This window comes from Sphaerodactylus townsendi, linkage group LG02 (assembly GCF_021028975.2).
Source record: "Sphaerodactylus townsendi isolate TG3544 linkage group LG02, MPM_Stown_v2.3, whole genome shotgun sequence".
In the NCBI taxonomy this organism is placed as follows: Eukaryota; Metazoa; Chordata; class Lepidosauria; order Squamata; family Sphaerodactylidae; genus Sphaerodactylus; species Sphaerodactylus townsendi.
In genome coordinates this window covers 69,232,714-69,259,353 of record NC_059426.1, presented here as the reverse complement: position 1 = coordinate 69,259,353, position 26,640 = coordinate 69,232,714, and the positions used below count along the sequence as shown (strand labels likewise).

Here is a 26,640-nt window from a genome sequence, read left to right as displayed (position 1 = left end):
TGGAAGTGCAGGTAGAGAATTTTATTTGTTTAATTGCACAATGGACTTATTATGGAGTTGGCAGGATATATCTAGCATGAAATTCTAGACAGCTCGCTTTACAGTGTTGCCTTCTCCAAGAGGCAGGGCAGAGTAAGATGGGACAAGAGGGGCTGCTCTGACCTTGCCTTCAATGTGAAGGACGGTTGTTCTGCAATCAGGGCAGCAGCCCCTCTGCTGGTTTTCAGGTTTGACTTGATGTGCTGAGTTCTGTTAAGCAGCTGGCAAAGAGGGCACTGAAAAATAGCAGACGTCACCCCCTGAGCCCCTTTCCTTAGATGAACCACCAAGTGTCAGTTGTTGGCTGGACAGACAGATCCTTCAAAGCTGGCTAACGTGAGGGACATGGGGTTTATCTGCAGACCCTTATTGTGCATTTGGCCACCAAAGGGCCATGCCCAGTTTCTTGTCCAGTTTTCTGACAGAGATGCCAATCTGGAAATTAACACTGATAGAATTTTAGCGCAGAATACTACATTATGGAAATCTTCTCATGTGGGCAAGGCTCATCGTGTCTGGGCTGAGTCTCTTGTCCTCTGTTATTAATGAGCAATGCTGCTCCTTGACCAAGTAGAGCCAACTGTAAGGACAAACAATGTCACAGGACAGCCTTATTACAAAAAAAATGTGCTGATATGGCTCTCCATTCTCTGTTGCTCCTTCAGGTAACATTTCCTTCTCAGTGGCATCTATAAGGCAGACTGGTTCAGTTGCAAGTCATAACGGATTAAGTACTGGAAATAATATGACTTGATGTAGGATTTAGGTCTTAGGAAAACCTGATTCCAGAACAGCATCTTAAATACCACCATACCCTTACTGGCAGAGTAGAACATTGCTAAAAAAGTAATGGAGATAAAAAATATAGATAAGCAGTCCCTCCTCCAAAACAGATGCTGGGGTAAAGAAGCACTGTTGCATCTTCTGGTTGATTGGGAGACACAACTGGAGGAAAGAGGGATAAAGGAGACAGTTGCTCAGGTATGGAAAATGTGCATGAGTCAGTCTATTTGCCCAGGGCATCATCAGGGTTCAGGAAGAAGCAGTCGTCTCTCTCACTCCCAGGAATCAACAGTGAAGGAAAACGGGATGAATGGGTAGCCTGCACCTGCATAGAATTTGTTCTGGAATTCCACCCTGAAAAATCCAGGAATCGTCAGTTCAAATCTTGCAAGTCCAACCTTCTGTTTACAACTTCCCCAGCCCCAGTTATCAGGCAACTCATGAAATATGCAGGTCCTAGCACAACCGGGTCTGGGGGCAGGGGATTCTTTACCATTTCAGATCCCACTCTCTCACAAAAAGTCTGTATTACTTGTGTCCTGGCCTGGTGGGGAGAATCTCTCTAGCGCGCCCACTCCACCTATGTCATGCAGCATGCTGTGAAAGCACTAGGAAACCCAACCTAAGGGAGGTAGCAGATCTCACACAAGGTATACATATGCTTCTCTGACATCTGCAGCATTCACAAAGGGGGGGGGGGGGCAGGTGTCTTACCAGTGTAGACGCAGGGCATGCAGGAAAGCTGACAGCCCTTCCATCACGAGCAGGATTGCCACAGTCAGCACAGCGAAGAATGCGAAGACAGGTACAATTAGTACCGCATTTGGGTAGCCTGTTCTGTGGAGGCCATTCCTCATCACCATGTTCCATAGGACCTCTGAGAGCTCTACAGGTATAGGTGGAATTTGTCAGGGATCACTGGAGCTGCCAAGCAGCTCTTCCCCTCCTCTAGAGCACAGTAGAAACTTCTGAGGACAGGATGGTGGTTAGAGGCTTAGCACAAAGGCACACACTAGCCTTCACTGTTATAAGTGTCCTAAAGTTGCAGCCAATTTTTGGCATCTCCAGCAAAGGGCTTTCAAGGCAAGTGAGAAGTAGCGGGGGTTTGCAATTGCCTTCCCCTGCAACACAGTCCTTCCTTGGTGGTACCCCATCCAGGTACCAATCTTGCTTAACTGCTGAGGTCAGGTGAGACTGGGCTATACCATGTCTCCCTCCCTCCCAACATTCACTGTTACCCCTTCCGAAAACTCTCAGGAACACCCCGTCAGCCAACACATCTGCTCATCCCTCTACTACTACCTGAGGTGCCAAAGGTCTCCTTGCACCCTCACCAGACCCATGTACTCACGTGCATGGGCCAAGCTGAGGGCCCAGAGTCGTAGGTAGGAAGCAGTGTTAGAGATGCAGCCCAGGCAATATTCGATGGTGTGAATTGCCTGATGCATGAACACATCAGAAAACTCAAACTGAAAGAGAGAGACAGGCAACAGAGTCAGCATGCTGGCAAGGATTTCTCTAATGCCCTGCACTGCTTCCCTATAAGGAAACAGGGAGTCACATAATGTTTCCACCCTCTGAAGCTGCTAAGCTATGGAACACACTGTGAACCATCTAGCGGCGATGCAGTGAAGATGTGGAGATTCTACTTATAAAGAAACAGAAATACATTTCATTTCATCCTGAACATATTCCTATGAAAAGAAAGGGGGGGGGACTAGAAAGACTAAAGCAGGAACCCCCCCTCACTCCGCCCGGCCCCTGCCAAACCTTTGAGGCTTTTGTTTTCACCACAACCTGTGCCTTCTTGTGCCTCCTCTACACATGCAAAGTCTTGGCCCTTAGGAGCTCTGCATGAAAGACAGGCACAGGCTATTCATGTCTTTCAACTTAAGAACCAGCACTTGCAGCCCAATCCATACAACTTGACTTCCTGCCCTGAGTCCCCTCAGCTATTGTCTATGGCTGCTGACCTGGTAGACATCCAAAATAAGCCGCACTGGCTTGCCATAACATTGTTCAGTCTTTCCTATCAATACAATTTCCTCTTGCATGGCCTCTCATGCATACCAGGGTTACTACTGCAGAATCACAGGAATTGCAGTCTTTAATAGCATTTTGAGTCCTCATTCTTGTGGTTTGGAACATAACCTGGAAATCAGACAGGTGGGTTTTCTAGAAGACACGGTTCTGAACTCTTCTGCTTTATGAAAATCTCTTGGCCTCACAGCAGGACTTCGTCTGAGGCAGTGCATACCCCAGAGGGACCTTTTATGCTCCCTGGCTCAGTTCTAGTGACATGATAAACTACTGAGCATGTGGAAAGTATATGTTCCTCACCATTAACCCACTCCAACTTTCTCTCATGTTTCTGGGAAACACACAGGAGGGGCACATTTACACAATTTACTTCAATGGTAACATCAAGGAAGTGGAGTGTTAAATTCTAAAACTCTAGGGCCATTCTGCCCTCCCTACTAGGAAGCCTACCTTTGATTCTCCTTTGAGTCTTGTGTGATTCGTGTCATTTTCAGCAACATTCACAGAGCTGCTTGGCTCTGTTGAATTTAACAGAGGCTGGCACTCCTCTGAGCTAGATGGATGCTGCAAAAAAGCCAGAGCACACTACCATCAGGAAGGGAGGGACCATGCACAGAACACCTCCCCCATTAGACTGCTCAAACTCTTCTCTCCCCTCAGAATCACTTGCTAGAGAGAGGAATCACAGTCCTGCAATGCTTCCCCCCTTCACCTGGACCCCAGCAGCTGATGCCAAAATAGCCATTAAGGATGATGCCCAAAATCTTTCAGACTGCTGCCTTAATGGGTCAAAGATCTCTCACATGCCAGGAAAAACTAATCCACACAGCTGGACTAACTCTGACCTGGCAAATGGCCAGGACATAAAGACAGGGAATGGCCTCACCAAGGAAGGAGAGGTCCCATGCCGATGCTGTCTCCAAAGGTACAAGGGTGTCCCCAGCAGCATGACAGGTACAGAGGCCAAGGCCATCACTACCAACACATTCTGTATAGTTGTCTGCAGAGAAAGAAAGAGGACATTGCAATCGCTTTACCTATGAATAAGCAGAGTCGAGGTGAAATTAAGCTGGACTGGATGAGTGTTAACTGCTCTCACAAGATGAAAAGCAAATCTCATTTGGATTGGAGTGCAGACCCACTCATAATATTGGGCCACAAGACAGCAGCACAGAACCCCTGACTTCTTTCATCCCCTTTTTGTGTGCTACCTCAGTTCCTACTCAGGGCACGTGTGCATTGCTAAAGCTCATTCTTCTATTCAGATTAGGTTTTTATGAATACTTACCACTGAACAACCAAAATACCATAAACTGGTTATTGTCGACAGGAAACAAAAGGGAAGATGGATAAATCTGGCAATATCCCTGCCAAGGCTTAGGAGATAAATCAGGCATAGCAAAACGCAAAAATGTTGGGGAGTGAATCCACACTACCCAGGGCAATCACACCCCAAATATAACTGCAAGTGCAATGCATGGAGAAAATAATAAACTCTAAATAGCTAACCTATAATATTTGCACGGCCTTTGGTTCCAAAATAATACAAGAATGATAATTTTTACACACTGTCTTTGTCAAAACCATTATTTTATGCATTATTGATCATGATATTTTGATACAAGAGCATTTATGCCAAAATGCATTTTCACTTTCAAACTTTGAAATGGATTGTGGGGGCTGGGGCTGGGGAGGAGCACAGCTAGGTTGGTACGAGGACCCAAGCAGAGCATTGTACAACAAAGAATGTCCAGCATGCTTTGTTCTGTGGTGGAGGAATATACAATCTACTAACATCTTTACATGAAACAGAGTATAAACATGTGACCACGTACCCTGCAGATGCATGAACTCACAATCAAAGAATCCACCTTCCCCCTCCCAAGATTTCTTGCACTTCCTAGTTCATGGACTGGAAGTGCTCAGCCCATGATCTCACTTGCACCTGCATCTAACTCCCATCTCTTATATCTCATTCTAAAACTGAAAATCTTCACATTCTCAGAGAGAAGGCTTCTATAATTTCACTAGGCCTAAATCCTGAATCAAGGTTCTGAAAAGGCTAGAAACAGCTGAAGAAAGACCAGTTTCTTGACAATCCAAACACCCCCTTCCACATTGATAAGACCCCCAATATGGTGATCAAAATGCAGTCAGAAACACATTGGTAATATTTTGTTTATTCTGCCCAGTTTTCATTATCTATGTTCTCAAAGTGCAGATGACAAACAGCGAATATAAGAAGGAACTGCTAAAATGATCATGGAGAATCATGGTGGGGTGGCAGACATAAATGGATTTGGGAATTTTGACAGGGTGGACCTAAGCAACATTTTCTGAGGGTTATTGACAGCTCAATTATGTTGTGGTGGCCAGGATGTTGACTGAACGCTATCAGCCAATCCAGAGCAGGGGGGTTAAGTGGTACCCATGCCAGCAGGGAGCTGGGAGCAGGCTAGGGGTGTTTCCAGGGTGAAGCTGATTTTAGTTGGCTTTCACTGTGCTTTCAAGTCAAGAATGCTCCTCGCACAGGCCTCAGACTTCCGTCTGTTTTACCCTATAGAGGGCTTTCAGGCAGCCAGGGATTTGCTGGCTTTTGCTGTCTCCCCATGCTGCCTGGAAACCCTCCAGAAGTGGTGCCACACTGCTGTCCCCAGTTGCTGGAGCCTTCTGGATTGGGCTGTAATTTTAGAATGGAATTTTATCCCCCCCAAGTCAAACAGTTGGTAATCTTTTGGATTTAAGCCTTCCTGTATAGCCCAAGAACTGATTCACACATAGATATTCCCCATTCAGTAGCTACAGCATCAAGCAATGACTTACACATGTGGAACGGCCATTGGAGATGCAGTGTCACAGACAGAACCACTCTAACACAATGCTTTTCGACTAAAGCATCAGTTTGGCAGCATGCCATTAAGTAACATATCTGTATGTATAGTCTGTATGTATAGCCAGCCTGCCACACTCTTGGAGCATAGTGTTATCTTAAAAATATGAGCGCCTTTTAGGGACATTTAGGTATACCGGTTCTCCTCTCCCTTCAGGGAACTTGATATCATTACCATCTCTTTCCTCATCATATAAATTTGATGGATACAATTGTTTTCAGATAGAACGGGGCGGGGGGGGGGAGGTCTAATTCCTAGGGAGGTGGGGCAGGCAGACCTTTTCAACCAGCAGAATCAGCTAGACTGAATAGGTTCCCAAGAGCAGTTACCTGGTGATTAAAAAGAGGCTTGTTGTCTTTGTTCTCTGTGAAAAGGAACATGTCAATGAAGTGGATGAGGATGCTGGGTGCACTCTGGGACTGAGAGGCATCAAACATCAGCCATTTATAAAAGATCAAGACTACAAGGTATCCAAACAGCACCAGTAGGAAGATAATCTCCGGAAGAAAAACCAGCAGCAGCTTGTATAGGTGCCTGAAATGACTATAAATAGAAAGACAGAAAGGAATATGCATCATCAATAGGAGGAGTTCTGTAGCACTGTTAGGACAGTCTTCACTGCTGACTTCAAGCAACATGGGAGTTCCTGTTAGGTCGCTGACCCTGGGGTGCCTCACATTCATTGGGAAAATGGGAGGGGGAAATATTTCTGAATAAAGGGGATAGCAAAAGCCAGGTTCGCCAGAACTGGCCTAATGTTACGTCTCGAATCAATAAACCGACTCTGGATTGTTGATCAGTAGCATTTATTGGAAGGCAACGAAGTTCTGGAGAGCCTGGCTTTTGCTATCCCCTTTATTCAGAAATATTCCCCCTTCCCGTTTTCCCAAAGAACGTGAGAAAGAGTTACTTTGGAGCTGAGGCACCCCAAGGTCAGCGACAGATAGAGATAAAGCCACCTGGACTCCTACTCCCACAGAACAATGGAAACATCCTGTTTCCCATGGGAGAAGAAAGTGTCAGGGTAAGCCTAGTTGACTACAAAGTATGCGAAACCATAAAGGAGAGATCAAGGGAAGAATGTCCCATTACAGCAGTGGTAACATATAGCAGGCTGAGTACATATATCTTGTAGAAGTTACATTGACAGGAATGCATCTCAATCATCCAGATCCAATCACCATCCATTTATTATGTAGCAACTACATTGAGTTAGGAATGTATCTCAATCAACTAGGTGCCATCTCTGACAGTCCCTTGGCAAAACATAAATGCATAACTGACTGATGTTGAGTAAAAGCGATCCCTAGTAAGTGGGGGCCCCACCTAGATGGGCACTTACATATGGTTGAAGATTCCAAGAAACACACCAAAGCTCATGTGAACTATTCCCAGGATCACAGACATCTTCATCTTGAAGGAGTTCAAGAAGGTGAGACGGTTGACAGCCAAGCTCCAGATCTGAGAAGAGTTAAGGAAAATAATTACACACACGCAAATACAACTGATGTAGAGAGTAGACCTCTTCTAGCAATGGGACTGGAAGAGAGCAAGGGAAAACCCAGTTACTTTAACACTACTGTTATGACTGGTAGCCTTGTACTAGGCCATATATGTACGTCAAATAAGTGAAAAAAACCTTTCTATTTGTATTTCTAAGATAACTAGGGAAAACAGATAAAAGGTTTCCCTGAAGTTTCCAAGAATCGTAACTTTGCTCAGGATGGTTAAAGTTACCTAAATTGTGAGTTTTATAATGGTTATTTCTATCATGCTTTTTATAATATTTTATTTATATTGTGAGCTGCCTTGATTTTTGCAAAAAAGTGGCTAATAAATGTTTTAAATAAATAAAAACAAAATACATCTTTATCGAAATACCTCCTTCCCACATAGAAACGCAATTCAGTAATATCAAGATATGCTTTCTCAACACTTACCGGATCTATACCAAAAGGATAAGGACCTTTAAAAACTCCTGTGACATCGGGGATCAAGGTAAGGACAGGGTGCGAACTTAAATAATCTGGACTGTAAAGAGAAGGAGATCTTCAGTGTGCGTGGGTCAGCTGTCATGGGGGAAAGGGCAAGGAGAAGAGGAGACTGGCACTGGTTTGGGGCACGGGCAAGGCAGTACCTCCATCCTGAGTGATTGACCATGGCAGAGACGCTCCAACCAGATGGGAAGATTGTGGTAGCTTTGCTGAAGAATTCATTGTAGATGAAGCCAGTATAGATGGAGAAGGCCCCCATCAGTAGGATGAGATAGCGGCCTTCAAAAAACATCTGCCAGATCTGATGTGGAGAAAAGAGAAGCAATACCATGTCTGGGGAATGGGTAGATCGCCGAGTGGAGCATAGAGGTACAGGACCCACTTTCCCACCCAAAATGCATGGCCAGTTGCCTCTCCCTCAATCTAATGTTTACCTCATTTTCCACCTTCTTCATGGCAGGGCGATTTTCACAAAGTACCATCCAGAGGGCAAAAAGGAACATCAGCAGCCCATGGCCAACATCCCCGAACATGACAGCAAACAGGAAGGGGAAAGTGATGATGGTATAAGGAGCTGCAGAGTAGACAACCAGTGAAACAACCCATGGCAAACATAAAACATGTCTATTTTACCCTAGCCCTCAGACTATTACAATTCCTTTCTTTAGAGAATTACTTAATAAGGCTGCATCTTCACTTAACTGCATACTTTATTATTGTACTACAGCAATTAATTTGTGTGGAAAAGATAATCCAAGAGTAGCCCTGATTACTTAAAGTGCAACGTAATCGTTTTAATTATCTAATTAGCCCTGGGCTTTTGGATGTAGCTTCTGTATATCAAATTTCAATTACTATTCTTTTACCTTCTATCTGGGCTGACTTACAATAAAGACAGTTCTCCTCATATCCATTCTAATCTTCTTTCATCTCTCTCTCACCACCCCAAAGCAAATCAAGCCCAGGAAGTTCATGATCTTCCCTTCTTAAGAACAATGCTTACTAAGTCAGCACGTGATTCCCTAAATGCCCTCCACTTTTTCTTAACTGCCGGTGCCTCTGAGGGCAAGGCAAGATGTGTACAGTAAACCTCCTCACCTGGATTCACCTCCTGATAGCTGGCCACCCCATAGGCATTGACGATGTTCTGGAAGCCGGAAGTGAACTTGTTGGTATGAATGAGAGTGGGAGGGTTCTCCGAACACGGGACCCGATGTACAAAGCACTCCACCCCAGAACCTGCCTGGTTCTACAATGAGCAGAGAGATGTTCAGGAATGGACAATTAAGGAACACTTCAGAAAAGTCCAGTTATCCTTCGGAGGAGACGTAGTGCCATTCAAACAACATGACATGCTACTGACCAGTTTGGTCTCCCCCTCTTTCAAAGCAACGCATGACAGGCTATAATATAAATGTGGTCCAGAGCACAGTGTCATTTGCTAGTCAGGTGTTCATCCAGTATTCATTCCATTTGTCCCAAGTACATAGGTGAGTAGCAAATTAGAAGCCAGAAATACAGAAAAGAAACACAACGAGGCCAATCCTGAAAAGTTAACATAGCAGCATATAAATGCAACTGTTGCTTTTCAGGGGCCTCTAGCTGTGCTTCTATTAAAAACTAAATATTTCCGGTCTTCATGATAACAGAGGGAACTGTGTGGGAAATGTCTACTTAGAAAACAAAACTATTTTTGAGAATCAGAAGCAGCGTTCTCTGTACAGAGCTTTCTCAGTATTCCATTACTACTATTTGCTGAAAATTGTAATTATCACCAAGGTAATCCAAATTCTGCACCAAGAAAATTTGAATGTCACAACTCATATAAATCTTGCAAATTAAACACATATATGCACATTTCTCTTAGTTTGCATGCTTTATTCCGCCACTATACAGCATTTGTTTGGGTCTTTTAGTCATGGCCAAAGGACAAACTCTGCAATGCACAACATTGGAATCCTTGTCCAATCACACCTCCCTAAGGGTTTAGTACACATGCCTCTCTGTCCCTCTCAGCTTTTCCAGGTCAGCAAACCTAGCCTCAAATGAACTAACCTTTTTCCTGAGAACTGAGAGCTTCATGCATTAAGCACACACCTATAATTTTTGTCCAGTGGGCAGATAATCACATATATATTTGACCATCTCTACAAGACACCACTTGTTTGGCTTTCTCAAGCATAAATGATAGGGTGCTTATCTGAAACTATGTGGATTCCTGTACTGAGAAAGATAATCAATGGTGCCCTGAAAAACAGAAGCTTGACTCCTATGACCTTTTAAAGATGCTCTGTCTCTGGAGTTTCCTTGCGACCCCACCCACCCAAACTTCTCCACTAGCTGTGGCTGTCCACCCCCAGGGTTCAGGCAACAGTACACCAAGACAGATGACTCAGCTAAAGCAGTAGAAGCCCCTCCAACCAGCACAACATACCAGAGCACATAGCAATAGAAAAAAACAAGCATCAGGAAAACAGATATGATCCAAACAATCTCAGCCAAAAAGATACAGGCTTACCCCCCTTTGCCTCCTGGACCAGCCCCATGCAAAACTTCTCTATTCTCATGCTTCAAGGGAAAACTACATTACCATGTACTGCATTCAAGCCATACTCTACATTCCTCCTCAAAACATCATTGTTCTTAGGTCTGCATTAGGCCCTGCTTACAAGAAAGCAGTCAAAGTAAAGGTACTCAACTGGATTCAAAATCTTTTAAGTGCTGTTGACAGGCTAGAGGGATCATTGCGCAGTGTTCATAAAAGGAACTGGGAAGGCTAGATGCTCCAACAACAAATCTCTGATTGCACAGCAGGCTGTAGAGACTGAGGATGATTGGGGTGGCAATTGGGAGCACCTACCGATCCCTCACGCAGGGCTTGCTGCACAGCAGGTAGAGCGCGGACAGGGCACCAAGCTTCAGCAATGAGGCACTTGTCAGTGATGTTAATGCTGCACTGGTTCAGGATGAAATAGATGGCCTTCATCTTCTGTATTCGCACACGCCAAGCAGGCAGGTTCAACAGCACCTTTTCAAGAACCTGGCCCAGAAACTGTTCTGTCTGGCCTAATACCTACAGCCAAAAGAGTTGGGGTAGAACTGAGTAAGGCCTCAAATCCCAAAGAGTTATAGCATTTATCACTAACAAAGCAATTCAGAAATGGGAAGAACTGCTTATATAGCAGTGAGTTTCAAGCTGATCTATTGCTGCAGATGTGTCCACAGAACATGATTGTGGCTTCTATTTATTTTCAGCAACACTGGTGTCAATCAAACCATTAGAGGAAAGGCCCACACACTCAGAACCCGTTGATCAACTGGACTTTTCTCACTGTAGTTATTCCTCTTGTTCAAAACAAGTCAAAAGCATAAGGTCTGGGGAAGGGATACCCCGCCACACAACTTCTCAATTGCATTCCCTACAAATCAATGGGATGAATCCACAGCTGAGAGTCAGAGAACCCTCTTTGTGAATAGAAGGTCCCTGACTCAGTCACAGGGATGATCTGTTAAAGGACTGCAGACAGTATATTCTTAAAAAGAGATTTCTTTGCCTAAAACCCCCCTGGAGAGCTGGAACATGGCAGAGCAGACCATACTGAGCCAGATGGACCAATGTTTTGACTTGATGAGAAAGTTTCATATGTTCAGTAGACAAATGAACTCCAGTGAGTTGTATGGCACAAGAGGATAGGGCTGCAAATAGGAACCCCTCTGAGCAGTGGCGTAACATCCATTTGGCAGATTGGGTTACTGCCCAGGGCATCAGAACTTTGAGCCACGTGGGGGGCATGTGAGCGATGGAGTCACGTGCTCTGAGTTTGCCTCGTTACGCCCCTGTCATCAACACATTTGCAGTGGCAAAGGCTAGGAAGGTGCCCCTGATGTAGCAGGTTTCTGACGTTTGTCAAATGACTCAGGTTTTTTCTAAGTTATTAAGTTATTTTCAAAGACTAAGTTATTGTTGTTGTATTTTCTAAAGCACTTTTCTATTGTATTTTCTAAAACACTTTTCTAAAGTTATTTTCTAAAGCACTTTTCACAGTAAAAACATTTTAAAAGCATTTTGAGAACGCTGTCTAATTTTTTAATTTCTGCTGTGTGGCATGGCCCATTGCTGTGTTCAGATTTGTGAGTTGGGGCATTTTCTATAATGTGATGATGATTTAGAAATGACCTGGTGCAAAAAAAATTTTTTTTTGGTTGTGGTGGGATGGCCACCCATGGGGGGGCATCCAACTCAGGTTTTGCCCAGGGCTACAGTTTGCCTCGTTACGCCCCTGCCTTTGAGACTTATTACCTTCTCTCCCACACTTCGGGAAAATAGCTCTGGAGTGGGAGGGAAGTATGCTACATGCATTTTCAAGTTTCTAGTTTAATTTGAAAAGGGAAAAAGGAGATAAAATAACCATTGTACACAAACATAAAAAGATTTGGTCAAAGCAGCAGCATTTTTCCAAGGTGTACGTTCACCATGCAACCCACCCAATCTGTTTTGCTTCCCCTGAGCTTGTAACACTACCGGTAGATCCCCTCAAACAGTCCTCAACTAGCTTCCTCTGCAGGAGAATGTACCACTCCAAACAGCTCCAACCATCTTACCAAGTTGAGATCTTCAATCTGGGTGCGAAGCCTATACAAGGTCTCTATGCGGTCAACCTCTTCTTCAGGATATGGATACATGTGGCAGTGAAAACTGGAGAGGGACATGAGAAAGAAAGCACACGCCATGAGTGTGGGGCAGAGAGGACATTTTCTTGAAATGTGCTTGGCCAGTTTATGCAGATGTGCCAAGTTACTCAGAGACCCATGAAAGACAATCACAGTGTCACTTCCTGCCTAATTTTGTGCCAACCACACAGATGAAGCTGTCTTATAATGAATTAGAACACTGGTCTATGTAGGTCACTGTTGTCTATTCAGACTCACAGCGCCTCCCCTGTGTCTCAGACAGAGGTCTTTCACGTCGCCTACTGCCTAATCCTTTAACTGGTCATGAGGAATGACCCTACCCTCAAGTGAGCCCAGTATCAGATCCACGAAAGTATAGGGAGAGTCAGAGCTTCAGGACCTCTGTAGCAACTTGGCCTTTGTTGCTCCAACATTGCTCGAGCAGCTGTTGTTCTGCCTCTATAGCAGCGGTGGCGAACCCATGGCACGGGTGCCAGAGGTGGCACTCAGAGCCCTCTCTGTGGGCACGCATACACAGAGTTCATCATGTGGGGGGGAAATCACCCCTCCCACACACACACATATCTAGGCTGTCCTGGGCCCCTGGACTTGATGTGCATGCACCTCAGTGAGCAGGGACAACTCGGCTGGTGGGCCTGGTGCCTGTGGGGGGGTGGGGGTGGGCAGAGATGCTAGAGAGGCGCAGAGCGGCGCATGTGGAACTTGCTGGAGGCTACAGCAGGCTGGCCCCTGCTCGAGGGGGGGGGTTATTATTCCTAGGTTAAATTGCACCGTCGGTTGGCACTTTGGGGAGAGCATAAAGTGGAGCTCTCTTTTGGGTTGCAATTTGGGCACTCGATCTTGAAAAGGTTCGCCATCACTGCTCTATAGACTTAGCTACTTGGCTGGCCAGGACCTCTGAACCCTCAGCCATCGTGCTCTGAGCCAGGTTGAAGGCAAAAAGTGACTGGGACAGCTGTTCCGTACCTTGCCCTGCTGGACCTGTTCTGCTGCTAAGACCAAGGCTTTCCTTCACGGTGTTAGGAGGATCAAGACTGTGTTTATCTGTGATGTGTACAGATACTTAGGCACCTTCAGACAGTAGAATGTTGAGATCCCAAATGGTTAACATAGCAATCCACATGATTGGCTGGAGAGAACTCCAGCACATTCTTAGCCACTGAGAATTTTGAGGGGAGAACAGATTGGAACGCCAGGATAGCTCCATTCTCTGGAGGCTGAAGGCCAGTTTTAAGCGAGCTGAGCTACACTAATTAAGTGCCAGGAAGGAAAGATTTAAGTTAGGGAATTTGTGCCAAGGTCCTGGAGTTAACCATAACACAGTAATGCTGATTAATCACACTGGTGGCTTGGTTGATTTTCTCTAAGGAGAACCCATCCAGATATGGGCAGTGAAGGTCTTGAAGGTGGTTTAGTGGGTAAATAGAAGAAAAGTTTGGATTTATATCCCCTCTTTCTCTCCTGTAAATAGAGAAAGGATTCAGTTTCCTGGAAGAAAGCTGCAAGCCCTTCTCTAATAATCACCGTGTATGGTAGACACTAGAGGATATATTGTCTTAGAGCCAATATTTGAGGAACTGTGTAGGTTATACTTACCTGAAGGTAGAAATTAAGGTTTTATTAGCCCATTAACCAGAGAGCCAAACAGAAACCTGAACATATATCTAGTGCAGGGGTGGGCAACTATGGCCCTCCAGATGTTCATGGACTACAATTCCCATCAGCCCCTGCCAGAATAGCCAATTGGCCATGCTGGCAGGGGCTGATGGGAATTGTAGTCCATGAACATCTGGAAGGCCATAGTTGCCCACCCCTGATCTAGTGGGTCCTTAGTTTGTGGAGAAATTAAGAGACTGTAACAACTTGAAGGCACTAAAGACAAGTGATCTGTGTGAACCTTGTATCAACTGTGAAAAGATACTGAAACAACTTATAAAATAGTAACTTCTCAGAAACCAGCTTTTTGAATATATTATTTTTAAATTTATTTTAATTTATTATTAGTTTTATATACCGCCCTCCCCCTTTGTCAGAAAGAACGTTCTGATTTATTTCTTGTAAATAAAAACTTTTGATTCTTCGTTTAAACTTTACAAGTCTCAGATGCCAGTTTATTATTTTATTTTCTGACATTAGGGAAAATATTATTTTGGCGTCCCAGCAGACCTGCTAATCTTTGTGCTTGTGAAATGACCTTGTTGAACAATTAAAGACCATTCTTACTGTTTAATTTAATGTATAAAAGTGGGAAAATGCAAGGTGCATACACAAAGTTTAAATTACCACATTTACGCTACCGCATTGCATATTGACAAACAAAAGGGCTGCTCAGTCAGAGCTTAACTGACCTCTATGATTTTGGAGGGGAAAATCTCCTCAGGGCAAAAATCTCCTCAGGGCATGAATCAGTGGGAAGGTGCTTAAGGGCACTGCCACCCCTGCCTCCCAACATACCATCAATGGCAAAGGCCCGTGGCTCTTAGAAAAGAAAACGTTCTCATTTGAGGGACGGACAGCAGCTGTGCAGACAAGGACTTGGCACAGAATGATAACCAATGGGCAGAATCAGACCAGGGTGGGTGGGGGAGAAAGAACAAAGGGAACATTAATCATCCCTCCAGTGATATCAGATGGGACGCACATACTCATGACACTTACCAGGCAGCGATTTTGCGGATTTTCTGTCCGATCTGCTCACCCCAGTAGGAGATGACGAAGACAACCCACGTGACTCTCTCACCCTACACATTTGGAAGAACAGACCATGAGCCTCTTTGCTGAGGAGCAGAACTTCCTGAACCAGACCACAAAAGATGCCACAGTTTCCAGGCAGCACCTCATTGTGCCCCATTCATGTGCAGGCTTAAATCTCACTTACTCCAGGCCTATGTGTTGTTAAGTAATATTTTAAGGTCTGTTATGCCACCCTCCTCTCCTACCCCATTCTTCTTTTTTTCATTTCATCTCACCGTGGCTGGGTCTTCCATGGACTCAGGTATCTCTGTGAAGTTAGCAACAAGGTAGCCACGGCATGCGCGCCACAGCAGTCTTTCAAAGGAACTCACTCGCAATGGGTGGATCACACCTGCCACAAAGCTTTTAGATAGGGGAATAGAAAATTCACTCTGAGTCTATAGATGCAAAGCAGGGTGTATCTAAAGGCAAAGTACCCAACACTTAACATTAACATAGCACATTTCACGTGCGCAAAGTGTTTTGTATGCATCATCTTAACAACAGTAGCTCTGTAAAGTGAGGAGCATTCCCCCCTTCTTCAGCCTCCCCTTCCCTCCCCCTAAGGTGGGTGGGCCACAACCAGATGACAGGGCCGTTCTCCATTCCCTCTCTGTAACCCTCCCCTCCCCCCCACCTTCCTCGAAGGGTGGGTGGGCCTTGATTGGGGGAGGGGAGGACTGAAGGTGAGAGAACAGAGACTTGCCCAAGAACACCTAAATAAGTAAATGACTGCTATGAGAGTAAATTATAAATAAATGAATTGTAATTGCTATAAGATCTGAACTGGAGCCTTTCATCCAGGGACATTGGATTTTATCTTCCCTGAGAGCTTTTAATCCCACAAAGAAGCTCCATCTACTTTATCAAGCCCCACTTCACAACTTACTTTATTCTGAGGTCAAGTTGCTGTGCCATGGATGGATCAAGCAGAGGATCCCGGTCAGAGAAGGTACGGGGGTCAGTTGGTGAACCTAACTGCACCTGCTGGCAGGGGAAAAGGCTGTGAAACAACAACCAGGCAACACCAAATAATTTAATTCCCTGCTATAGCCACTACCTCCATCTCAGCAAATGGTGCAAATTCACAAACCACAAACTGGACAGTCCCTATCACATCTTGTTCAGTCAACATTCTATGGAAAAACCAGCTAGATGAAAAAAAAAAAACAGAGCTAGATGCTGTTTTGATAAAGAAATGTAGGATACCATGATTAACATGCAAGGAGGCCCTGATCTCAGAGAAAAATTCTTTCCTAGGAACGAAGCAAACAATTCCTTAGATTTGAGGTTGCAAGAAGATGAGTTTCCTTTATGGAAACAAATAGGCAGGATGTGTAAGAACCTAGAAGGAGTATTGAACATATGACTCGCTAAACTTATGCCTTTTTGAAATTATCCATACTTGATTAGCTTGTGCCCAGGGTAACTGAATGTATGTGTTTCTTATTCTTTAGTTGATAACTGTTTGATGGAATGCTAGGCTTAAGTCATAAACATGTAGGTGAGTGTATCTGGGTATGACTGTTTCCACTTGAGAACCATGCAATGACAAACTACAGCAAACACAACCTATACAGCAACCTATACAGCAAGCACAACCAAACTACAGCAAACACAACCTATAAAAGCAGAAAATACTTTCTCCAGTTTGCAGGGAACACAAAGGAGCACTGTGTTTCTCCTTCCTCAGCTGTGCCACAGTGCTATCTTGGCTATTGTGTTCAAAACCTCCGGCCAAACTACTGAAGATGCCCCTGGGTCAGACCCTGCCAAGTTTCCACAATCAGATGGCTGCAACCTTCTGACAAGAGGAAAAGCTTTCACCACATAGGAAGGCCCTTCTCTCAAGAAAACTGTGGCACCACCAGCCTGTATCTGGTTGATTCCTACCAAGCAGGACAGTGCAAACTATGCAGGGCTTGAAAATGAAAATGGTATAAAAACCAGCAAAGGGCATGACAAGAACAACATTTTCTTTGTCACCTGCTGGAATTCTCCTATTCAAATTGTATCAGCTGCATTTAAAGTCAGCAAGGATATGCATGATGGCATACATGTGGAGTGCTGAATGAGCAGAATACAATGGGGTGCTTTTCGATTTCCACAGTGTGAGCACTACTTCTGTATTCAAGACCTTACTGCCTGGCTGTCTCTGCTTCCCTCCTTCATCTAGGGGGGAAAGTCCTGCTATGTCCCAGTGGATTTGGGTGGCCATTAGCAATCTGAACTGGCCTGGGCTCATTGCGCCCTGACACTTCGGTGAGAAGAGACGAGTTTCCTTCATGGAGACAAATAAGAAGTATGGAGATGACCATTTGCCCACCTGCCAATAAGCGGCAAGACAGATTGGATGTTTGGAGTTGTGACATAAAGGTTTTGGAATGTGCACCTTGATTTGATTGGAGAAAAGGTGCAACTCAATATACATGGGGACCCAAGCCCAGTTTTATGATAGGTCAAACAAGGTCAGGCAGGGTTAAAAGGTCGGGATCCCCCATCAGAGGGGTGCAAGGACCAGGGGAGCCATGGAATGAAGTCTGTGCTAACCAGCCTCTGTTTTCAAAGTTCCAGTAGGCTTATCCACATTCCAGGCAAGGGGTGGCAAAGCAATACCAGTGGCTGTATTACTTAGCTGGCCTCTTGCTTTTATTTCTTTCCTCAGCTCTGTAACATCCTGTTCTGTTTATATAGAGTTTTCCAATTCCATTGTGCTCTGATTAACTGAGGTAGTATTTTGGTGAATAAGGATTTTTTTCTTTTCAGAGATTTCAGACTCTGGTAAAAAAAAATCACCCAGGGCACCTGACTGTTTATTCATTGAACAGACGAGAAACTCCTAACTGGGCTACAGTTAGCTAGCCAAAAAGCAGAGGGGGTTTGAAACAGTTCACAAAGACACGTACACACAGCAGGCAGCTAAGCCAGCTTGTATGAGCATGTCAATGAGGACACTCCCAGCTCCCGCACTTCAGGTACTTCATACTTCTCTTGCTAACTAGTAGTTTCTGGCAGTGGTGTGGAGGGGGGATGCTCCTAGCTGCCACTCCCTTTCTCCTGTTTGTTCATCAAGATAGCCTAGGCAGTAGATTGTAGTGTATGCAGAAATGATTTCTTGAAAGAGAAAGATCATTCAAGATCTTTAAAACAACACAGCCTTATATGTAGAGCACAAAGACATAGGTAAAAAGCATATCACACCACTAAAGGACTATTACAGAACTATGAAAGAAAATAAAACACTTGGATTGGTCTAAATTATAGAGACACATGTATTACCTTAAACTTCTGTGGAATGGCACAAGATTGCTGAACTCAAGAAATAGAGGCAGGCACTCCTGTATTCCTTCCCCTGTTCCTTGACCATCTGAGCAGCTGCTTGAGCATCACTTACATGGTGTCCAGATCTTTTAACCCTTGCTGTCCCAGCTGGATGGCTTTCCTTGCACCCAGTCCTGAGTTTGAGGAATTATGCCTTCCTGGGACACTCAGCAGTTCTTTCCCTGATCAACTTGCAGTAAATATCTCCTACCTTTATTGCATAGCTCTGTTTATTCAAATAATCATCCAACTTGCCCCTTCCTGGCAGCTGGATAAATGGGTATCTCCTAGCAGGAAATTCATCTCCCTTTAGCTGGCAGTTTGAGCAGTTTATTGTTCCCTTCCCTGGGAAAGAATGTTTTCCCCAGAGGTTTCAGTCCCCTGGGAAAAATCCAAGGGATGTTCTACATCCCTGTGTTAACAGTTCCATCTGTGCTTCATGCCATAGGTATAGAAAGGAAGGACAGAGCTTGAGTAGGGGTGGCCAAACTAAAGAAAGAAGAGAAGTGAGAGGGCTGGGGCAAAATCTTCTTTCACACATCCAGATTCCCCACTATCTCAAGAGGGAGGGAGGGAGGGAGGGAGGGAGGGAGGGAGGGAGGGAGGGAGGGAGCTTTTACAGATGCTACCATCACTCAATCATAATCACTTCAAGAGAAGCAGGTCAGTAAGTATGTATCTTTCTTGAGCTTGGTGATCAATGGATGTAGTGGGCTAAGTCCAGGTGGGTACCAAGCAGTATCCTGAACAGGGCAGGACTTTTTCTGGACATTACAGGACCAGTGACTGTCCAAAAAAAATCTCTATGCAGTTGGTAACCCTGAATAAGTCTTTCTTCTAATGACACTCTTAGACAATCCTCATTGGTCTTTGCTTGAGCAATCATTCCTGCTCAGTATCCTCATTCCCACAAGCATTCAGGACCAGAATGTATTCAGTTCTTAACGTTTTTGGCATCGCATTTCATAAAACACAGTCCTCCATCCAAAGGGTCATACTATCCTTTCTCTTGGAACAATGATGACCTCTGGCTACCAGAGAGATGGGCACAGCATGAGGGGGGGGTGGAATGGTTACTTACCAGTTGACCAGTGAAGTGTTGTCCTTCTTGCAGCACCTGAGCATGTTCTTGCAGCTGCTGCAGCCGGTCAACCAGTGCATCGCGGTTGCGGCTCACTTCCCGCAACTCCTGCACTAGAGTCTCTGACTGCTCCTGGATTTGCAAGGCATCACGAGGAAGTGGGGCTGGCAGACTCTTCTCAGGAGGTTTCAACATCAGTCCTGCCTTCTGCACCTGCTGTGCCAGGTAAGCTGGAGAGGAGAAAGCACAACGTGGGCACCATCATCTTGGGCTGCCTTCTCCTTCCAGGATAACTGAAATCAAACTTCCACCACTTGTGACCACCACATTGAGCACAGCTCATCAACCAAGTATTTCTCCATTAAGAACTTCTTGTTTTTGATAACTTCCTAAAATTCAAAAAAAGGGGGGGGGGATGGAGGAGGTAGCAGGGGTGGGCTGCCAAATACCTGGCAGGTTACAGTACATGGCTGGTTGGTAGCATTTGCCTTAGTGGACCACAAGATGTGCACATTCGCCAAAGATATATCTCAGCTATTTCTCAGGCTTTTGAAGTAAGGAGGAATTTCCTTACTGTATAGATGTTGAAATTTTGAGAATTTCATCACCATGAAACTGAGAGCTTCCCTTTAGCCCCCCCGCCCCACAGTGAGTTTGTACACCTTCCAAGTTGAACAGAGAAGCTCACAAAGAAATAATGACTCCCTGCACTATAATTGCATGTAGTACCCCAGCAGGGAACACAGCACTTGATACTACTAGTACTCTGCATTGTTACCTTCACTATCAATTAATTACCGTCTAATGTAATTGGAAAAGAAAAAAAGGAACTACAACTGGCAGGTCGAGAAAGAGTTACAGGAGAGTTACTGTATTACCAGCACAATCCTAAACAGAATTAACGGGTCTACAAGGGTGCAACTCTGTTTCAGACTGCACTACCCAACCACTTTAACGTTTGGGGGTGGGCGATGGCTCAGTTTTTAACCAGAGCTATAAAAGTGGACAACATGAGGATATGCTATTATTATTCCCAGAAACTAAATTAAACTGTAAAATGTCCACTTGTTTATTTTTTAAAAAAAAGTGATGCCTCATAATCTAATAATCCAGTTCCACAACACCCACATTTCAAACAATTATAGTTAGGAAGCCTAGACAAGGCTCCTGGATATATGAGGCTATTTTGTGGCCACAGGGCTGGCATTCTGTCTTTGGAAGGCTTCACACCAACTTCATCAGAATACCATCACTTGACCAGTGCCACCTGCACAGGATACACAGTTGAGGAATAATTCATTCCCCACACCACCAAAGTTGCTGTGCTTGTATACCACTCACTGAAGGCTTTTTCCATGTCTTCACACCGCCGCACTTCTCCCACAAAACGTCGCTGGAAGGCACTGACATGGGGGTTCAACTGAAAGCAAAAGAAGCCTATCATTAGTGAAGACCACAAATGCTTTTCCTTTGGGGACCAGGGCTGCCACCACATGGCCTTTCTCTACTTTGACATTCAACGTGGAGCCTTTGGTAGGGGGGAGGAGACCCACATGATGCTATTCTCTAACCAGGCTCCAATCATTCTTTCCCCATCCTGCATATACTCTTTCCCAAAACTGCTTCAGTGCAATCTTTCTGGGAACTGCATTATTGCACAGCCTGGATGGGAAGTTATACATTTTGAAAGGCCCTACCCACATCAGACTACCGCTTTCCTTCCATCAGCCCCATGCAGCAGCTGTTAACATTGAAGACTTTTTTAAAAAAACAAGGTGACTGCCACAGCACCATACCACTTGGTGATGGAAAGTGCCATCAAGTTGCAGCCAACTTATGGCAAACCCTTAGGGTTTTCAAGGCAAGAGACTTTCAGAAGTAGCTTGCCACTGACTGCCTCTGCGTGAGATGAGAGAGTTCTGAGAGAACTTTGACTGGCCCAATGTCACACAGCAGGCTTCATGTGGAGGAGAGGGGAATCAAACCCAGTTCTCCAGATTAGAATCTGCTGCTCTTAACCTCCACACCAGGCTGCCCCACGTACCACTTACAGATTCAAAATCAAAACTCTTCAAAAAGCCCTTCAATAGAGCAGTGGGAAAAATGCAAAGAATATGGCAGATGACAAGGAGAGTGCACAGAAAACTCCCATGTGGAAGCCCTGTTTCCAGTATGAACGCCTCTGAATTGGCAGCAGCAGCAAGTGCAAAACTGAGAATCCTTGACAATATCTGCATTTCTGGCTCACATATTCTCCTTCTCCTTAAGAATAGTGCAGCATCAATGCCTATTAATATTTCTACCTACCATAAATTCTATCCTGTCTTCAAAACTTCCTCACGCATTTTAGTACAGTTCTTGTGGAAATAGAAAACCTCTATACCACACACAATTTCATTTCTATAAATGGGCAAAAGTGTCTAGCTATAACCAGAAATATTCTTTGTACTCAAGATTATTAGAATATTAGCCATGCACCCCACCCCAGCCAGATTTAACTTAAGATGTAAGTCCTCATGGCTGTAGGGAAAAGCTATCATTAAAAGGGTACTACTCTTTAGGAAGAAGATAGCCTTTTATATTCCACTATCTAGCAACTATAAAATCACAACTATAAAAACTCAAGTTGTCTGAAAACCAAAACACCTCCAGTGCTTTCTTTGCAAAGTGATTCCCCAAACCTTCCCCAAACTTACATCACGGAACTCCACAAGTCCACGCTCACCCAGTTCACTAATACAAGCATAGGCTGAAGCCGACTGCAAGAAAAGTTGAGCCAGGCAGATCTCTTCGCTGCGGAACATAGAACCCATGGTGCTAGAGGAGGTTGAAAAAGAAAGAGTCAACTTAGTACAGGAGGCACAAGGAGAATGAGCACACACTGACTCACTGGTCTGTCAGTACTTACTTATATTGTGGGATGCGCCTATCAGTTGCTCACTAAGACCACAGCGGTGGGGGTTGGAACAGGAATGTATAAAAAAGGAGTGCAACTACAGAAAAGGAGCTCAAATGCAGAATTAAAAATATGTTTCTGTAGCACACCTGAACACATAAGAAAAAGAGGCTTGGGCAGAAGGGCTCCTCTGTACTCTTTTGCAAGTTGAAGGCTAGGGAAAGATCAATACTGAGAAAAGTCCCTGGCCAATAAGGGCTAGAAAAGCAACAGGAATGCTACCCACTGGCTGATGTTAAATTTTTCCCAGCCGGAGATTCCGTAGTTCCAATGGCCCATTCAGTCTGATTGATAAAGTTAGTTAGAGGCTTATCTCTAGGTGCTCTGCCAAGAGCAAAGAAACAGAAACAGAACTTGTCCTGAAGCTGCAGTTCATGAAATAACTGTAAATTGTGGTTGTGAAGCTCAAAGGGCTTGCTGCAACAGACACTGAAGTGGTTCTGACTCAAGTGGGGTTTTTTAAGCTTTCATATTGCAACACAGTTTCCAGCACAAGCCACAACCACAGTCTTACCGCAGGATTCAGAAGTCCCAAGAAGGCTGATCTGAGGCTGAGACTGGAGAAAAGTGCAGTGAGATTCTTGCCTATGTCAGCTGACCATGAGAAAAAGACTGTGTTGCCCTGGAGAAGACAGACAGGACTATGTCAAACAATCAGTCAGTAATAATAATAATAATGTAACAATAACAGTATTTGTACATCCATTTCCAAAGACTCCTTTCAACAGTGGTAGAGATATCTTGTCCACAGCTCTGAAGTAGACCTCTGGGTAGGGGAATCTTATCTCTCCTCAAAACAAATATCCACCAGGAGATAGTGATAGCTAATACAACTGTTTGCTAATCTGGGGCAACCACAAAGTCCATCAGAAGTAATAACCTCAGGAAACACAGCACATATGCAGGCATTTGTCTCTATTGAGCAGATATTGTTGCAAAATAACCCTTAAACAGAACATCCAATATTCCAGATGAATGTAAGTCCTCAGGTCATAATGGATGTTGATTCTCCAGTATTTCATGCCATATAAACCACACATACAGTAAGAAACAGGACATCTTGCCATCTTATCAAAGCTCCAACATGTGCAGACTTAGCCCAGCCACACTTCTAGGATTATTCCATTGCCAGAATAATGCTTGGATAGATGCTGCTGAAGTGAACAAACTTTATGTTGTGGCTGTCATATACTGTTCAGATCAGGGCTCCTATTTCCTTTAGAGAACTGGAAAAAACTGATGCAAACTTCCACAGTCAGGGGTTTGTAACCTGCGACTCTCCAGATGTTCATGGACTACAAATTGTACATGCTGGCAGGGGCTGGTGGGAATTGTAGTCCATGAACATCTGGAGAGCTGCAGGTTGCAGACCCCTGTTCTACACCATAATTCCACTGACAGGGAAAAAATGAACCTAATGAATTCTGCCTGCTTCAGAACTCCTTTTAAATTTTTTATTAAAAAGACAAAGTAATATAAGTAACACAGAATGAGAACACTCATAGGAGATCCATCAGTTTGATGGCATATAAAGCTTTCTTCCAGAAGTTCTATCAACTCAGGTCATCAGTCCACCTCACCTGATCATATTGTCTGCTCTGGAAGGAAGCAGCTCTTTGAGCCCTATGGCAAAGAATACCCCGCCACTAACTGATACTCAAAATATTTTTAAGTGCCAGGGGCCCTTTACCTACCAAGCATACACTCTGCCATTCAACTAGGTCCCTCACAGCATCTATAAGAGGCCTTCCACTGAATTCCCTATTGTGTCTGAGCAAAACAATCATATCTCAGTACATAAATCTTGGGATTCTACAATGCATAAAACCCAAACAAATCAAGGCACAATGCTGTGGCATATATCCCACATCTTTTTAAAATCACCTTAAGAAAGATGTGAATGGTTTCTTTCCTCCAAAATACTGCCCCCCCCCCCAGGAAAAATTGGGAAATTTGGGGGAGCTTTAAATTTTAAAAATTCCCATTAATATTTTCCGTTTCAGAATGACTGAAATGCTTTCTGCGATGAGGTTTTACTCATTCAAAATGTACATTATAAATATTTTATACAAGGTAACCTCCAGCATCAATGATGATTCCTATGCATACTGTAGGTATATCTCTATAACAGTAACAGGATGAGTTCATGCATCTGTGGCATATGTAACTCCTCAGAAATACAAGCCTCAAAAATGGCCACATACTTAAGGATTGTCGTGGGCGTTGCAATGCCAAATGTGGAAATCCCCGGAGCCCTTCGGGGATCGGGCGGTATATAAATTTAAGAAATAAATAAATAAATAAATAAATAAATAAATAAATAAACCTGGAACATCCTGGCTTGAGTGATGGCAAGAAAGCCCCACCCCCTTTCTTTTCTATTGGAAGACATTGCCATCTGTGGAAGGGACAACTCATCTGAAATGAAAGCTGGCCACTGAGTTCAGGATGATGTTTGCAGCTACAATGCCAAAAATGAAGGGAACTGGGAAATCCTGGCTCAGGTTATGCAATGAGGCCCCCTGCTGCTATTTACAGTAGAATCTAAGGCTATCTGTAGCAGACTTAAATTAGGAGCCTTCAAAAGTGGCCAACAGCTTCAGGATAATCATGGGATTTGCAGCACTAAAAATAAATCACACCATCCTTGCTCCTGTTATTGAGACACACTCTTATAACCTCTTTTGCTCTTTCTAGTGGAAGCTAAGGTACTCTGACTGTGCAGGCATAACCCTAAAGAAAACAAAGTGTGAAGTCTCAAAAATGGGCCAGCAGCTTCAGGATGACTGTCAGAATCATCCTGGATGTCAAAAATGAAGGGAACTGTACCATCCTGGCAAATATTATTTTGCAAAAATTTGTTAGTTGCAAAGAGTTTGGTGGCCAGCATAAGGCCCATTTATGCCAATGCAAAGCTCCAGCACAGCTGTGTGGCTCCCATGTACCTGCAGAGCTTCATAGCTTTCGTGCACTGATGCATCTGCAGCACAAAGCCCAGCACTGGTGCAAAAGGGACAGTTCACAGGGCTGTCCAGTCCCTTTGCAGTATGGGGCTGTGCCATCAAAATAGAGGGTATAGCCCATAGGTCCCCATTTTAGGTTTTTCCAGACTGCCTCCCACTGGCACAGCCCTGCCCCCATTCTTTAAAGCAGCTTAGAATACAAACCAGGGGGCTGAACAATGGAGATACTCCCAGGTGCCGGCCATGCCCTCTCCCCAGGAGCCAATGGTGGTCCCTTCCAGTTCAGAACCCTGCTCAGTCAGGACTCAATGTGGCAGATGCACACTGGCAGATAAGATGGAGACTGTTCCTGTAACTCTTCTCCCCCTTTTTCTTTCTGAAGGTAGAAGCCCCAGAACAAAAGTCCCCAATGCATAAGGGGGTATGTTTTGTGGGGGCTGGGGTACAACAGTTGCAAGGGTGGCCTTTGCCAAGTTGCACTACTACATTTGCCCTGAAAGTTGCTGGGCAACCCCCATGGACAAGGAGTGAGGGGTGGGGGTCTCCCCATGCACAGTGAAGGGTGACAAAGTACTCTGAGCCCTCTTTCCCTTGCAAGAGAAATCCTCCCACCCCATAATGGAGCACTTACCAAGGAGGACACATCAGTTTCTGCAGATCTTGACAGGAGCTACATAAAAAATGATGGAGACCTGGATATTGTAAGCCTAAAGCAGGGGGACAGGGGTGCCTGCAATGCTGACACCACAGACCCTCTCCCACAAGGGCTGATGACTAGGTCATCTGGAGACCAGGAAGAAAGCCCTCTGTGCCCAACAAGAAGCCCTTGGTCCCTTGTTAAGAGTGTGCTTGCATGTGTTCTACCCTGCTTCAGGTCATGATCCAGCTGGGAAAGCTCTGAGCCCAACCACTGACCCAACATTTCACCCTAAGCCTTGTTTACAGAACAAGCGCATCACTGGAATGTGTCCAGCATATGAAGAAAGCCACACCAGAGGAGTCACACCTGTTTTCTCTCAGGAGATACAGAGGTGGAGACAGAAGTTCCAAGCCCTGTTGCTCCTACAGCCCTTCAATAAAGTGTATTGAATATCACAACTGTGTTATTTGACTCTGGAGTGTGTGATGGTTTTTTGTGGGTGGGGAA

At 44.6% G+C, this 26,640-nt stretch overlaps 1 protein-coding gene across 7 annotated transcripts in view; it reads right to left on the bottom strand.

The window, feature by feature from the left end:
* The window catches only part of TCIRG1 (T cell immune regulator 1, ATPase H+ transporting V0 subunit a3), a 37,726-nt gene continuing 11,086 nt past the window's right edge, over positions 1 to 26,640 (bottom strand). For 4 of the 7 annotated variants that reach the window (XM_048483734.1, XM_048483733.1, XM_048483736.1 and 1 more), the window contains exons 2-21: positions 23,045 to 23,152; positions 22,271 to 22,391; positions 20,916 to 20,994; positions 19,575 to 19,804; positions 16,062 to 16,159; positions 15,409 to 15,535; positions 15,098 to 15,180; positions 12,350 to 12,443; positions 10,608 to 10,820; positions 8,846 to 8,996; positions 8,182 to 8,321; positions 7,891 to 8,048; positions 7,694 to 7,784; positions 7,096 to 7,214; positions 6,083 to 6,296; positions 3,749 to 3,862; positions 3,313 to 3,426; positions 2,174 to 2,291; positions 1,537 to 1,708; positions 1 to 1,176 (exon numbers count right to left, since the gene is read on the bottom strand). In XM_048483734.1, coding sequence (XP_048339691.1) covers positions 1,095 to 1,176; positions 1,537 to 1,708; positions 2,174 to 2,291; positions 3,313 to 3,426; positions 3,749 to 3,862; positions 6,083 to 6,296; positions 7,096 to 7,214; positions 7,694 to 7,784; positions 7,891 to 8,048; positions 8,182 to 8,321; positions 8,846 to 8,996; positions 10,608 to 10,820; positions 12,350 to 12,443; positions 15,098 to 15,180; positions 15,409 to 15,535; positions 16,062 to 16,159; positions 19,575 to 19,804; positions 20,916 to 20,994; positions 22,271 to 22,387 — 2,514 coding nt within the window. In that variant the 5' untranslated portion in view covers positions 22,388 to 22,391; positions 23,045 to 23,152 and the 3' untranslated portion in view covers positions 1 to 1,094. Of the gene's footprint in view, positions 1,177 to 1,536; positions 1,709 to 2,173; positions 2,292 to 3,312; positions 3,427 to 3,748; positions 3,863 to 6,082; positions 6,297 to 7,095; positions 7,215 to 7,693; positions 7,785 to 7,890; positions 8,049 to 8,181; positions 8,322 to 8,845; positions 8,997 to 10,607; positions 10,821 to 12,349; positions 12,444 to 15,097; positions 15,181 to 15,408; positions 15,536 to 16,061; positions 16,160 to 19,574; positions 19,805 to 20,915; positions 20,995 to 22,270; positions 22,402 to 22,482; positions 22,530 to 23,044; positions 23,153 to 26,640 lie in introns of those variants that run through there. The other 3 variants (XM_048483737.1, XM_048483739.1, XM_048483738.1) reach the window with 3 other exon arrangements.